This window comes from Xiphophorus hellerii, chromosome 11, assembly GCF_003331165.1.
Source record: "Xiphophorus hellerii strain 12219 chromosome 11, Xiphophorus_hellerii-4.1, whole genome shotgun sequence".
Taxonomy (NCBI): Eukaryota; Metazoa; Chordata; class Actinopteri; order Cyprinodontiformes; family Poeciliidae; genus Xiphophorus; species Xiphophorus hellerii.
This window is the reverse complement of record NC_045682.1, coordinates 5,827,998-5,843,092: the sequence shown is the minus strand read 5'-3', so window position 1 is coordinate 5,843,092 and position 15,095 is coordinate 5,827,998. Positions and strand designations below refer to the sequence as shown.

The 15,095-nt window shown below is 40.4% G+C and overlaps 1 protein-coding gene across 5 annotated transcripts in view; it reads left to right on the top strand.

Annotated features, from left to right (window-relative positions):
- cadm1a (cell adhesion molecule 1a) overlaps positions 1–15,095 on the top strand; it is a 400,396-nt gene that overhangs the window by 285,832 nt on the left and 99,469 nt on the right. For all 5 annotated transcript variants that reach the window (XM_032576103.1, XM_032576102.1, XM_032576104.1 and 2 more), the window contains one exon: positions 14,493–14,639. In XM_032576103.1, coding sequence (XP_032431994.1) covers positions 14,493–14,639 — 147 coding nt within the window. The remainder of the gene's footprint in view (positions 1–14,492; positions 14,640–15,095) is intronic.

The following is a 15,095-nucleotide window of genomic DNA, read 5'->3' as shown; positions in this document are numbered from 1 at the left end:
AACTTTGTTTGCTCATAATGCTGTGTATGACTTTAATCATTCAGTTTTTGGTAGAAAGAGAGAAAAGAGAAAAATGATAAAACATTCTCATGGAAATTATTGAGTTTGTCTTAATTTATCATGCGATTAACTGATTTATTGCATATTGCCACAGGCCTACGCAAGTGAACTATTTTCCTCTACTGTTTGTTGCATTTTTATTTTATTTTGTTTCTACAACAAAACTGTTCTTAATTCGCACAACTCTGTTGTTTTTTGTTGCAAAAATCCAACAAAACACTACATGAGTATTTGATGTTTATATCTTGAAATTGTATCTTTTTTTTTTTTCCATTTTTTTCTCCGAAGAGTTTTTGCGGTGCTAGTGGCTCGTATTTTTTTCGACAGTAGGCAGACAGGAAAGAGGGCGAGGAGAGGGGGGGAAGACATGCGGCAAAGGTCGCCTGGACTGGGAGTCGAACCCGCGAGGACTAAAGCCTCCAAACGTGGGGCACGCTAACCCCCTGCGCCACCACAGCACGCCCCGAAATGGTATCTTTTATGAAAATATGCATTTGTTTTTGCAAGATCAGATGGCGGCGATTCAACTTTTTTTTAATAACTACAGTATTTTTAACAATTAACATAAAACTATATTTTAAGGCTAAAATGGTTTGTTCTTAGAAAAATATCCAGTTTCATAATGAACTGGTGCTGGTTTAACCATATTGAGAAACCAAAAGTAACAGGAGGTTTGGGTTAATTTCCAAACCAAATGCTCAGTGTAATCTTCTAACAACGTTTCAGTGGAAAGGTGGTTTTGCTGGTGCATTCTTGCCATGTTGGATTTCGGTTATCAGAGTTTTTCTTGTATTTCCTCGCTGCTCCAGCTGAGGGTGAAGGAAAACTTGCAGAGCTAAAGTCGCCTGTCCTCAGCTGTTTGTCGCCTGTCGCGGCCCCTGAAGAGAAAATCTGCTTCATCCAGCGAGTGTCAGGGTTGGCGGTGAAACGCCGCCGCGCTGCAGCCGCCTGACTCGACACAATATCCACATGACTGGCTGCACATTTCAGACCCAGTCGCTCCACAGAACCACCCACACTGGCAACGTGAAGCTGGGTCCACCGCCCTTAAAAAATTCATAACCGACTTTCTGCAGCTTTGTTGAGTTAAAATGCTTTACATAATACAGATGAAACGTTTTGGCACTGACAGACTCCCTGGCATTAAGAGTCACATTTTTAAAAAAATTACAGCTGAAGCTTAGATGCGTTTCATTTAATTTAGTTTAACATTTTATATCTGATTATTCTGTAACAATTTAGAGAATAGTTTTTCATTTTATACGTTTAGATAAATCTGCTTCATTTTTCATGGGGAAAAAGGAAAACAAATGAAGGTAAAACCTTTTCTGGAATATAAAGAGTCAGTTAAAGAACGACAATCAGCCACCGTTTAGCCCGTTGTTAGCGCTTGCTAGCAATAAAACATATTTGACAGCCAGACATTAAGTCACATACTGTTTACTTGTTTATTTATGACATGGACGTCCTGATGTGGCGCTATATAACAGCGTGAACGAATCACATGCTGACGCGCAGTACAGCTGCTGTCCTGGGTTTCCATTACAAATTCACTCAAAACTTTGATGATATTCTGGCGAAAAACACAATTTTGCAATTGCAGTGATTCCATTACGTAACAGATCTAATTAAAAGACACGTGAATAAGTTTGTTCACATAATAAGTCACAAAAAAACATGATCCTCCTACCACTTCCTGTTGTCTTCTTTGTCTTTTCCTCCAGTAACATCCGGTTGTTCATCACATGAACGTGAAAAAAGTCTTACTGTTGCGGTTTTGTGAAACACACAAATTCCACGTTTTTAGTGAAAAGCGTGATGTTTTTTGAAATCGCTAATTTATTTTCGTCCTTCCAATTTGTGCAGTTGTATGGTCAATGGAAACAGTTGGTCAGTGAATCATTTTATGAGTCACGGAACGAAGAAGTTTCACCCGACCGGCGTTGACCTCATCTGAACTGAACAATGAATGAATCGGTTGATTCAGTTCGTTCATTTTAGTGGATCGTTCATGAACGATTCACCAGGAATCAGAAAGGTTTCAGTTTATTCTCATAAAAATGTGAAATTTGAGTCAGACACGGCTTCTGATTTCAAATTCAACATGCTGTCTGAGTCTACTCTCTGTTTTTCATTAGATCTGGTTCTCATCAGAATTATTGACAGTCATGCTGGAAGGATTTCTGAATTATCCGTTCTGCAGGTGTTTGGAGCCGAACGCACCCAGAAATATCAGCTGCTTGGATTCAGTCAGTCGAGATTCATATTATTGATAATTCCAAATGATTAAGAAAAATTGGGCAACTCAAATTGCTTCTGTGTCTCTGATATCATATGCGGGCCACTTCGATAATACTTGGAGCTCCAGGTTTAATTATGCTGTTAATAAGGTTTGGACTCATTTCAGATTTCATAATCTGCCAGAGAGGATGGAGGCTGGCAGGGTTTGTACAAATCGCAGCTTTTTGAGCGCACTCCGCCAGCATGGCGGTCCAGTATGAAACATTACTGGCAGCAACGCTCAGCGAACTTGTTCAATTTGCTGAGAAGTCTTTGTCCAGATAACTGCTGAGGGGACAAAAAGGAAATAAAACTAATGTTCCTGTGGTTGATACTTTAATAATCCCACCATTAGTGAAAGTATTGGTTTAAAACAAGCAACCCTTCACTTTTATTTCCATTATTGGTTGTGGATCTATTTGTACAACATCTAAAGTATTAAAAACAAAATGCAGCTTGGGAAGCTGGGCCTGGTATGCAGAGTAGTTTATTCGACCAGAGGTTCCCTTAAAGAAACGTTTAAAATGTGACTTATAGACTAAGCTGCAGTATGTAATATTTATAAAGAATATATTGTTTTTACATATTTGTTGTGTTTTGTCGGAGCGGCGCATTTCTTCAGACGGCCACAGCAGCTCAGGGAGGAGATCGATCTTTTCACAGATTATCTGTCTCACAGCAAACTGTCAACAGCATGGTGACACATTTAAAAAACATGTGAAGAACATAATTTTAATATGATGCATATACAAACTGTAGCGTTTTAAAAATGTTTTTGGTCTGTGGGAGGAAGCCAGAGCAACTGGAGCGAACCCAAACATGGAGGAAGATCCCAGACTGGGGTTCAAACTCATGACCTTCTTGGAGCAAGGCAGCAGTGCTAACACATGCTAACATATGCTAACATATGTGAAACGGTTCAGATAGGAAATCGACTCTCCTCCCTCTCCACCTCCATCCCTAAATCCTAGTTAACAATGTCTTACTCTGTGTGAGCTCTCACCTAAGCATGAATCATATTTTATATGAACAGAGCAGGTGCTGATGGAAGGAAGAGGAATTCACTGGGATTTCCTTTCTTCCTCTGACTCCAGTAGAGGCTTTTTTTTTTCTTTTCTTTGTTCATCTGCCACAAGATGAAGCTACACCCCCTCCCTCCTCTCCGTCTTCCTCCTGAAACACATTTCCAAACGAGTGAGTCCGGACCACAGCTGCCTCTCTGACGCATTAATCACGTTGCGCCGCCGCGCAGCAGAAACACGCGTCGGCACACGCGACTCCCAGAACACGCGCGGCGCGTCCGCCCACCACTCCTAGCGATCTCCAGTCTGTTGTACACCAGCTCCGTGTGCCCCCACCCGGCTCCCACATGACCCTCCATTTTCCTGATCATTAGTGACTCCGGCGCGGAGCCGCCTTCCATCCATCCCTGACCGCCGGCTCCCCCGCCACTCCTCTGTTTACTTCTCCATTTCTTTTGATTTCTGGGCGATGCCTCCCCTCGCCCTGCTGGGAGCAGAAAGAGGATGGAGGAGGATGCAGGAAGGGAGGGAGAGGCTGTTTTAGTTGGGGAACAGAGCCGGCCCAAGGCGCATGCGTCTCGAACGACTGCTTAGTGCCTCCACACCACTAGGGGGCCCTAAGAGCACTGACCTAGCATGAGCATATCTTAAAATAACAGTGCGTAATACAAACTAAAAGCTATTACACATGAAAAATGATTTCTATTGACACATTTCAGCATGAGCCAAAAAATATGCTGTCGATGACTAGCATAGCATAGGGAAGTAGAGGGAAGTAGTTCAGGTTTAGTTATGCTATCCTGACTACAATAGCCATAACATGTAGCTGTGCTGCGGAGTTTGGTGTCTTTTGGTTCACTGCAGAAGAAGAAAAAGGTGACCTGCACATCAACTCTGACAGATCATCAGTAGAGCATCTGTTTAAATGAGCTAATCCACCACAGCAGTGTTAGGTTAGCCACCACTGTGGTAGCTAACCTAACACTGCTACCATAGTAGCTACATTAGCTACCACCATGGTGTCATTCACTTTTTAAATAATAATCGCAAAATAAGCATCAAGCCTGAAAACATAAAACTGCAATGAACTGAATGTTTTTGTTCTTTGGGTGGACGATGTTTGCGTGTTTTGTTTTGTTTTTTTTGGCCTCAAAAAGGTTTCGACTGTTAGAAAACACAATGAAACGGGTTCAGGTCAAACATAAAGCGTCCTGATGAAGTTAATCTACTCATGCTACTCTTTATTGCAAATACATTTTTTGTAAAGTAATAGCTTAGATGAGTAAATTACTTAAAATGGTCTAAATCTTTTCACTGAGGCAGTTTAATCATTAAAAAATGCTTAATTCACTCAGTTTTAATTATTCTGGCTAAAATTGAGAGAAAATCCAAAATTCGGTTTCTCAAAGAAATCAGAACCTACAAAAAGGCTTTATTAATGTAACGTTTAGTCAACCAGGTAGATTAAAAATCTCTTTTAGGATCCCACTTTAATCACAGAATCTCCTGAATATTCATTTAAAACAAACTTAAATGAACCAAAAACTGATTTTACTGGTAGGCAAACATTTGTTTCGGTTTTAATTTTGGTATGAAAGTGTACAAAAGTTGCATATTTATTCTTTGTTTCCAACCAGTTCTCCCTGAAAGGATTTTTTTAAACTCAGTGAGAATCCGTTCTGGTTAAATTGACGCTAAATAATTGAAATAAAACCAATAAATCATTAGAAGTACTCAAAACTGCCAATACGTGACAGTTTATCATGAAAGCTTTGATGCTAAAGACATTATTAAAAGTTTATTATTCACTGTGACCACTGTGGAATATTAATGAGAACTCATTAATATTCTTCATTAATAAGGATATTAATCTTTTCTTTACTGACTTTTTATGGGAAGAGAAGGAAACTGAGCAGCAATAAAATAATTTATTCTAAAGAATCCATTTCATTTCCGATAATCTTAATGCTTCAGATTAAACTGATAAATTCTAAGTATCAAAATTGCCTCAACACTAAGCAATATAGATCTTATTTCCTTAAAGTACAGAATATTTTATGTACATTTGATACATAATACACAATACTTTTAGGAATCTAATGAATGGATTTGAAAGGTGTGTAAACTTGACTTTAATGTCCTTATTTATATTTTTTGCCTGTTTTTTGGTTTTATTTTGTGCTATTATGGGGTTAATGCGTGAAGCTTTTTTTTTTTTTTACAACAGATAAATCAGAGTCTTGCACTCCAATAGAAATGATTGAAATTCCTCCTGACATTCAGATGCCTGCATTTTTAAATTCCAGCTAAAGGTTTCCGTCCACAATAGAAACAATTCAGCGTCATTTGATACGTTTGGTTTTGTTGCTACGACTCCATGACTAGAACCTTTTTCTAAGACTTTATCGCCGACCTTGGTGAGCTTCCTTTGTGCGGATCGTAATATAAACACACGTTTTAAGTGCTCTCGATATGAAGAGGCTTTTAGAAACCAAAAGAGCAGAAAATGAGTCTGAAAATGCAGCTGAAGAAGTAAAAATCTGAAAATATAACCTAAAAAATGAACAACATCAGTTTTCTTATTGCTCCGGCTCTAAATTATAAGGTGGAGGATGAAGCCTGCATCATCATCATCATCATCATCATCATCGCTTGCACCTTATAATTTAGAAGGAATTGATGACAGATTTACTGTAATTAAAATCAGCTCAGTGGAACAGCTAACATAAATCTTTCCTCTTTGAATCGATGAAAGATGGCTGAACGTTTCAGCTGCTGCTTCTCTACACTCAATGTGAGAAAAAATATGAGTTACTGAAATATTTTTTAAAACTACTTTTCTAGTTTAGGACGGGGTGTCCAAAGTGTGGCGCGGGGCCCATTTGTGGCACACAGACTGATTTTTTTTTTTTTTTTTTGCTGCCTCCAACTACAGATAATGCATGAATGAAATAAACGTGCACAGGCAGCTGTCATGATAAATTGTCCCAGAAGTTATCGTGATAAACGATAATATTGTCGTTTTGAGACCATTTTCAAATGATATCATGGTAACGACATGATAAAAATTCAAGAACACATTCTCAAAGGTCAATAAACTTTAAATGCTAGAGAACATTTAACCACTGGAAGTGGGAGACATTTTAAATATCCAAAACAAATCAACAATGCTTGAAGTCAATTCAGCTGATTTTTCTGGATCGGTTGACGCCAAACCTCAGATATCGGATTGGAAGTGAGGAAAGGACAAGTTTATGATTGTTTTTTCCGCAACTTCCATCTGATGGTTGAGTTCGGCGCTGCAGGCGACGCTTCGGGCTCGTTTTAAAGCCGCAGTTTTACTGTCAAATATTCACTGATCTGAATAAAAATGCACGACGTGAGCTTGTAACGTGTTATTACACCGTGTGCACAATCACTCAGCAGCAGACTCGCCGGCCTCCATCGTAACCTTTATCTTCCCGCGACTCCTTAAAAAAAAAAAACGACATGCAGATCTTTCTGAAGCATTTTTAGGAAATCAGAACAATTTAGTCTGTTTTTCTCAGCAGCTGGGCGGAGCGGGCTGTTAACTGAGATGTCAAGGCCTCCGATGAGATTCTGTATTCACATTCTGCTTCATCGCCTCAAGATAATAGAAAAATATTCCTTTAAAGGGATTTTAGCAACATTGAAAATTTATAGAGTAACAAAATAGGCCTGAATAATAGAGTGCAAGCAGAATGGTGGGAGCTTAGAAATGGAGAATCTCCTGAAAAAGTTCAATATTTTCTCTAGATGTGTCTTTATATAAAGCTCTATCACACACTATAATCCAAGTGTTTATTTCTTGAACCTTTGATTAATATGGCTTAAGGAGAATGAAAACAAAACAATTACGTGTCAAAAGCAAAGTTATTTCATATTCATAGAAAGTTGAGTGGAAGGAAAAAGTGCACCAGTATTAACTTTGATTAACTACGACTTGAAAATCTATGCTTTCTTCTGCCGAATGAGCTTTATGGAGAGGCTGGTTCCATTTTCCAGCAGGACTTGGTTCCGGTCCAGAACGGTACCAGGACCCGCTCAAAGGAACAAAACCTAAAACCGATTCTCGGTCAGGTTCTTAAGGTGTAGCTTACAGATGTAACACTACAGATGTAAAAATGTAGCTAAAACTACGTTTTTAGATTTTTTTAAAAAGCCTACATATTCAAAACAAAATGATCTTTTAGGTTTTTTTTGTTGTTTTTTTTTTTTAATCCCAGAAATTAAATTTTAGAAGATAAACCTCCAACCTGGATCCAAAACAGGATTTTTATTTTCATTTCTGTTCACATATGGACCAATTAAAATGGATTTTTAATACAAAAATATTAAGTTACAGCCATGTTGACATGACAGTTATAACTCAGCCTCCAAAGATCATCGCTAACGACGCTGGTTGCTAACAGAGTGCTGCATGTTATTGTAAAGTTAGTGGAAAGGAAAAAGTGCGGCACAAAGCAGGTATACCTGCAGATCACAAGATACAACAAATCTAAACCTGTTGGTGGTAAAAAAATAAATAAATAAAATTATTCACTGCTATTATTCATCGCGTGACATGAAGCTATTGCTGGGGTGTCCAAAGTACACCCCGGGGGCCATTTGTGGCCCCTGGACTGCTATGATACTTTTTAATAAAAGTAATCTCAATCTTGTTTTTATTGCTCCGAATTGATTAAATAAATGTTTAAAAAATCAGAAAACATGCAATCACACTTCTGTGTGCAGAACACGAACACACAAATGAGTTCAAATGAGCTGCAACACCTGAAAGTTTACGTTTATTAATCTGTTGTTATAATCAGGTGATTGAGTGGTAGAAGAGTAAAGACACAAATTTACAAGAACAAAAATCAAGATGGCCGCCTTGGGCGTGTTAACATCACTCTGAACTATATCCAAAAATAACACTTTCCAAAAAAATCAAGAATTCACTTCAAATCAAAATCAAATCAAATTTTATTTGTATAGCACATTTCAGCAGCAAGACAGTTCAAAGTGCTTTACATCAGCGGTCCCCAACCTTTTTAGTCGCGCGGACCGGTCAGCCCTTCGCAATTTTGCTGCCGGGGGGGGGTGCGCGTCGTAAGTATCGAGTCCGATGCTGTTTGGGGGGGGCGCAGTACTCCAATAGTTTTGTTACTCATTCTGCTGCAAGTTGGCTCAATTTTGACGCGCAAGACGTAACCGGTCAAATCCGGTTTAGGATTTTCAAAAATAAAAGATCTGAAAGTAGTTCATTATGTCTTGCGTGGCCCGTTGGTTGGGGACCACTGCTTTACATCATATCAAACACAGAAACACAATGCAACATAGAATCAACAATCAAAACACGACATTAAGTCAGGTTCCATCAATAAATTTGTAATTGATTACGTTTCAAATACAATCCTAAACAGGTGGGTTTTTAGTGGAGTTTGCATCCATAGAAGGTTTACCTGTTACACTCCTACTGTGTTATATGGAACAAAATACCTGTTGCTATTTTTATTCCCACTCACAATCACACAGTTTAAAACGATGTAAACAGCATTTTAGTGGGCTTCTGGCACAAGGCTCCGTACACCTCCTTCACGGAATTTCGAGCAGGGACTCCGCCGTCCCTCACGGATTTTTGTGCAATTCTGTGGTACCTGTTAGTGTCTAGAATTTACAGGGTGTGTGTTACGCGCAGTGACCCTCAGTCACTCGCCGTTTTTCTTCCGGCACCAGGCTCCGTACACCTCTCACGGAATTTCGCTCTGGGACTCCGTCGTCCCTCACGGATTTTTGTGCAATTTCAAAATAGAATCGATCACTTAATCAATAAAATCGATTTGTTGCCCTGCCCTACTTGGGGACCACTATTCTATGACTCAAAGAGCCTGAACACAGATGCATGCCACACTTTTCAGATCTTTAATGGAATAATTCTGAAAACTAGCTAGAACTTTTGTGTAACTTCACATTTCTGCCTCAAAAGATCCAAATAAAACATGAAAAGCGAAGAGAAACCAGTAATCCTCCTTCTATAGCTGCGTTTCCATTGACCGTAAAATTGCACAATTTCACATTTCTAAAATAATTTTGCATAATGGAAACACGCCAATTATCTTTTTTCAGTTGAACGTTTTTGTGTTAGAATGAGGTTTTTATTTGTGGCCGTATTCATATTGGTCTACTTCGCAAAACTGCGATAGAAACACTTTTTTCGCATCAGACGAGTCACATGATCAACAGCCAGATGTTACTACTGGCGGAAACCACGAGGAAGACGACAGGAAGTGGATGGAGGGGGATGGTGCTGCTTGTTTTTTCATAAATTATCATGCGAACAAACTGCTACGTGATTATTTTAATTACGTTTCTTATGTAATGGAAACACCGTAATTGTGAAATAGTGTTTTCTTAACATTTGTAATGAAAACTTGGTCTGTAGGATCAGCTGATTTTCTTTTATTTCAGACAAATCGATTATAAAACAAGAATACATACGCATGCTTACATAAATCTAAACAGATACATAAAAAAAAAAGAACCCAATGTTTTACAACATGTTGATGTCGGATGATCTGAGAGGAACGCCGCACACACCGCTCGGGTCGCTGATGTTAAGTAGACGGGATTGCAAGCCAATTCAGTCTCTGCGGCCCAATATTGCTTTTGATTAGTTTTAATTTAATCTAATAAGAGATCACACAGCAGCAGCAACTCACCTAATAAACACGACATCTCTCACAAACAGGTGGAGGCTGAAGGTTGTCAGGTATGATGTTTATGATCAGACAAATCTGATTCTCGTGAGATAAGAGCGCTAGCAACGCTCACAGATGTATAAAAAAAACCCAATCAATTTCCATTGATTTAATGAACGATTAAAATAAAGAGAAGACAGGCCAACACAGGGAGGAGCGTGAACTTCTTATCTGCATACCTCAGAAGTGAAGAAGCTCTGAACATCCCCGGCCATTAGGAGGCGGGAAGATGAGCAGGGAAGGCGAAATTGGCTGTTGTGATGCTGACGGATGAGGACAGACAGCTTAACAAATGAGCTTCAGATCAACGGGCCTCGCCGGGCCTCGGCGGCCCAAACAGAACCCCGACTAAATGAACCTCCGTGTCTTTGATATTCAGGAGTCGACCTCGCTTCTCGGAGCTGAGCGTCGGTGGGCGGCAGCGTGGGCATCTGCTTATGATAATATGTCTTCCATACAGCCAAACGCATTTCAAGGCAGCACTGAAGGTTACAGCGGGGGGCCGCAAGGTGTCTGCCGGGGACGACTTTAAATGAGGCCGCCTTGTCAGCGGCTTAATTGTTCCTGTTGTGCAAAATAAACACGTCTGACATGGCGGAGGGAGGTGGAGGCCAATTAACGGCGGCCGCCGCCGTCGGCATGAGCTTCGGGAAGAGTCAGAGCTGCTTCCAGCGGGCGGAGAGAGGAGGAGTTTCATTTGTTATTAGCAAAGAGTGGTGCAAAAAATGGCTATGCGAAGCTGCGCCAAAACAGTGGTGTAATTTCTCTATTAAACAGCCATTTGCACATGTGTAAATGATCTGATCTGTAATAGGCTTCATGCCTGAACCGAACCAGGCGCTTTAATAGAACATAAACTAAAGTTTAATATGGTGGAAGATTATTTAAACTTGTTTTCCCAGGATTTTTCTAACCTGCCGGCAGAATTTAATTCTGTTCTCGAAGACTTTTAGGCTATTTTCTCTCCTGATGGTCTAGTAGACTCGGTTTTATTGGGGAACAAAATGTCAGCATCCGTTCCATCTCCAGCTGCTGTAGCTCTCTTTCTCTTCTCTGAGTCAAACCAACTAAACACTTTGAGCAACCTGTTCCCCTCCTCCCCTGTGGGGGGGGGGGGCTGCATCAAGAACCACTGAAGGAAACGACACAAAAACCTCTGAAGAAGACACTAAGCGTTACTTCCTTCTTCCCAAACGGAAACAAAAATGGAGGCGTCAGATTTTCGCCGTTGTAGGATTTGTTTTTGGCTAAAGACCACGAGCCATTTCTCCCGCTAGCACTAAGCTAGCATGTTTGTTTTAGTTGTATTTACCCAGAATCCCCTGCGTTGTAGTCCACTTCCTGCTTTTGGAACAGTCTCTGGTCCGCTTGGTATTTACATATGCATTCAAACAGAACCAGAGTTCACTTCAGCCGAACCCAGATCGAGGTTTGGAGGCAGCCCAGAGTTCGACTTTGTCTTCTCATCTCCCCAAGCGAACCGGTCACAGGCTGGTGTGAACACAACTTTAGATTGCAGGTCCTCTAAATCTGTAGCTTTGTATCTATCCTCATTAGTACTTTAAAAATCACAGGTCAAAAACCAAATAAAGAGCAGTTAGTGTTGTAGGAAGTTACTTGTTCTGGTTTTCCTGCAAACAGCGACTGTAAAATGGTGAACTGTTGATGTTTTTATCCTCTTTAGCAACACTTCAACACGTCTGTGGTACAGGTCACATTCAGAAGCACATTCCTGTAGAAATCACTCAGTAATGAATGCATGGTGGAGAAGTGGAGCGTCGGGATCTCATGCAATGGTTCTTCTGACTCTGGAGTTCAAACCACTGACCTTCTGAATGGTGAGGAACCTCCTAGCGAGGGAATCAATACGGCTGTCTGCACTTCAGAGGCAACAACTGCCGGCGCATACAAAGTTTTAAATCCAATGCTGTTGGAAAACAAGGCATTACATTATGACCACCTGGATAAATCCTGAATAAAGTGTCCAAGGACGGAGAAAAATGTTTCCAAATTCCTTTCCATGTCGCATAAACATTCAGTTTCATGTAAAATCAACTTTTTATCTCTCCGTCATGTTTAATGTTTTCCCCCCCATCAATAACTAACTTGGAGTGTTGCTTTGATTCTTTCATGTTTGAGAAAAAAGTCATTTAATCTCCATGGCAACCATTCAGCTTTTAAAACACCTGGGTGGACCTAGCCCCGCCTTTGAGGCTCTGCTCCTTCAGACTAGCCAGTAGTAATTAGCAAACAGCTGGTGGAACTGCTGAACTCACAGGAGCTGCTGCTCAGAGCAACGCTGGTTAATAGAGGAGCCATGTTGGGGTGACTTCCTGAAGGCGGAGCTTCATCCTCTTCAGAGAGACGATGAGTTTTTAAAGAGACAGAGACCAAATTTCAAGGTGTTAAATCAGGACGTAAAATTTATTTTAAGTCATGTTTGATATGTGAAGCAATTTTAGAGCAACTAAAAACAGCATACAGTGTATTTACTTAATTGTGCTATAAAATGGCACCACAGGCCTGAAAATACATGAATGTTCCTTTAAAGTATTTAAAAGAACATCCCATGTAGTTACAAAATGGAGGCCGACAGACAGCTGACATTTTTTTAAATCAATTTTGAAACATTTTCAATTGATTCTGAATTACAATCGTACAATGGAGTAGTAGGGCTGCGCTAAGAAAAATAAAATTACGAGAACTAAGTCATGAAATTATGAGAATTAGAACATAGAATCACAAGAATTAACTTGTATTATAATAAAGTCATAATAATATGAAAAAACTCATAATAATTTGAGAATAAGGTCATAAGATTTAGGGTCAGGCTAAGAAGAAAAAAAATATGAGAATAAAATTATGAGAAGTCATAATATGTTGAGGATAAAGTTATAGTATTAAGACTTTATTCTCATAATGTTATGACTTTATACTCATATTATTTCCACTTTATTCTTGCAATTTTATTTTATACATATATTTTCCATCCTAATTTGCCATCATAGATTTGCAGTTCTTACGTGAATCGATTTTTTTTTTATTTTTTTGCCACCGCTCTAATGGTTCCAGCTGTTAAAAGTGAATGAAAAAGTAAAGGAGGTCAATGTAAAGTCCCGATGAAGACAGAAACATTCAGAGTTTGTCACAAGCAGAGGGATGTGAGGGATTGTATGGTGTCCAGGAGCTGCTGGGCGCTGGTTTGGTTTTAACCTCCTGACTGGTGGCGCTGAGCGGACCGGACGTTTGGTGCAAATGAGCCTCTGAAATCTGAGTCAGGCCAGCAGTCAGTTGTTGCTGGCCTGTAGCGCCTGCATTCATAAATGATTAAAGCCGTTCTTTACCCTGTCATGTTGCCGTGACACAGTTCTCCCCCTGATGCTAATAGAAAACCCTCATTTGTTAAATTATGAGTTGTTGTTTTTTTTTTTCTTCTTCGTCTTCTTTCCTCTGGAACATATTTGCTCTCATGAATCAGCGGCGTGTGTTCGGCGGGTTTCGGAGACAGGTCTGATCCCGGTAATTGGATGTGCTTTGGTTAACTGCTGCTCTGGTTTATAATTCATAAGCCGGGTCATTTCTGGGTGTTTAATTTTTAAATGTTGACAAGCTGCTGGGAGAAATGGTGACACGTACACAGTGTGTGTTTACCTTTCAGATCCTCCTCAGTTTTTTTCCCCCCCCCTCAATGAACTCATTTCCCAATAATTTGACGTCCTGTTTGTTTTCTGTCACTTGATTCGTGGTTCTGTCGGCGGGGGGCCCTCGTCACCGGCGCCCCCCGCTGGCTGGCTGCCCGGCCCGGCTCTGCTCTCCACTCATCATTTAAAACGAGCCAGCGCCACCACAGGCTAACCGTCAGCTGCGGCGATAGATGTTGGCCCAAAGCGAAGTCTGAGAGGTTATTGCTGCACTTTTTCAAATCCTAACAACACGGAGGTGGAGCGGCTCAATGCTTCATCCTGCAGGCGCAGATATTGTTTGAGCAACGAGGAAGCGCAGCGATCTGAGCGATGAAGGCTCCCGCTGACTCGTCCGGACCCGAAGCGTTTCTGTTCACCAGGAAGGAGGGAATCATGGCGGCGTGTTTGATCTGCATTAAAACTGAATCAGTTGGCTGTAATTCTCTCACCAACACTCGACTTGTTTTCAACAAAAGAAAGCCAAAAATGTCGTTATTACAAGCAGGGTCTTCAAATGGCTCTCGGGCTGTACTTTAGACACCGCTGGGTTACGATTCCTCTCCTGTCAAATTGAGCTAAGTTTTGCCTTCATGGCCGACTCGAAATGAAGAATGCGTGGCGTTCTTTATGGTGCATTCACTGAAGTCTCGTAATTTAAGCCTTCCTGTCACCTTTCTGTCACGCAGTGGTGAGTCAGAACCTGGTGACGGACGACGTGGCTGTGGTGGAGGGAGAGACGGCGATCATCAGCTGCAGGGTGAAGAACAACGATGACTCCGTTATCCAGCTGCTCAACCCCAACAGACAGACCATTTACTTCAGAGACATGAGACGTAAGTTTTACAACACACTGCCATGTTTACCTTTGTCCTCTGTTTTGTCTTTAAATACCCATTAACATGAATCCAGCATGTAACAAAATGATCAAGTTGACACACACAAAGATGTGCTCACTTTGTTTTCTTTTATAGATAATTTAACAGAATTAAAATTGATTGAAAATATAATGAATGGAGATGTAATGCCGAATCACACCATAAGGTGGCAGTGCTCCCCAGGAGACGGTTGGGTGTATCGTTTGAACTAAACAGTGCCAACAGATACATGAAGAAGAGCACAAGCAATAAAGAGCCACTGTGTTATTTTCGTTTAATTACGGGTTGTTAACGTTCTCCAAGCACATTTATAGTATTTAATTTCTAATATTCGTTATCTCACTAAGCTATCTTGTGTAGACTATGTTTTGAGAGTGAAACGGCTGTCCTACTGTGTTAGCATTTCGGCGCTAG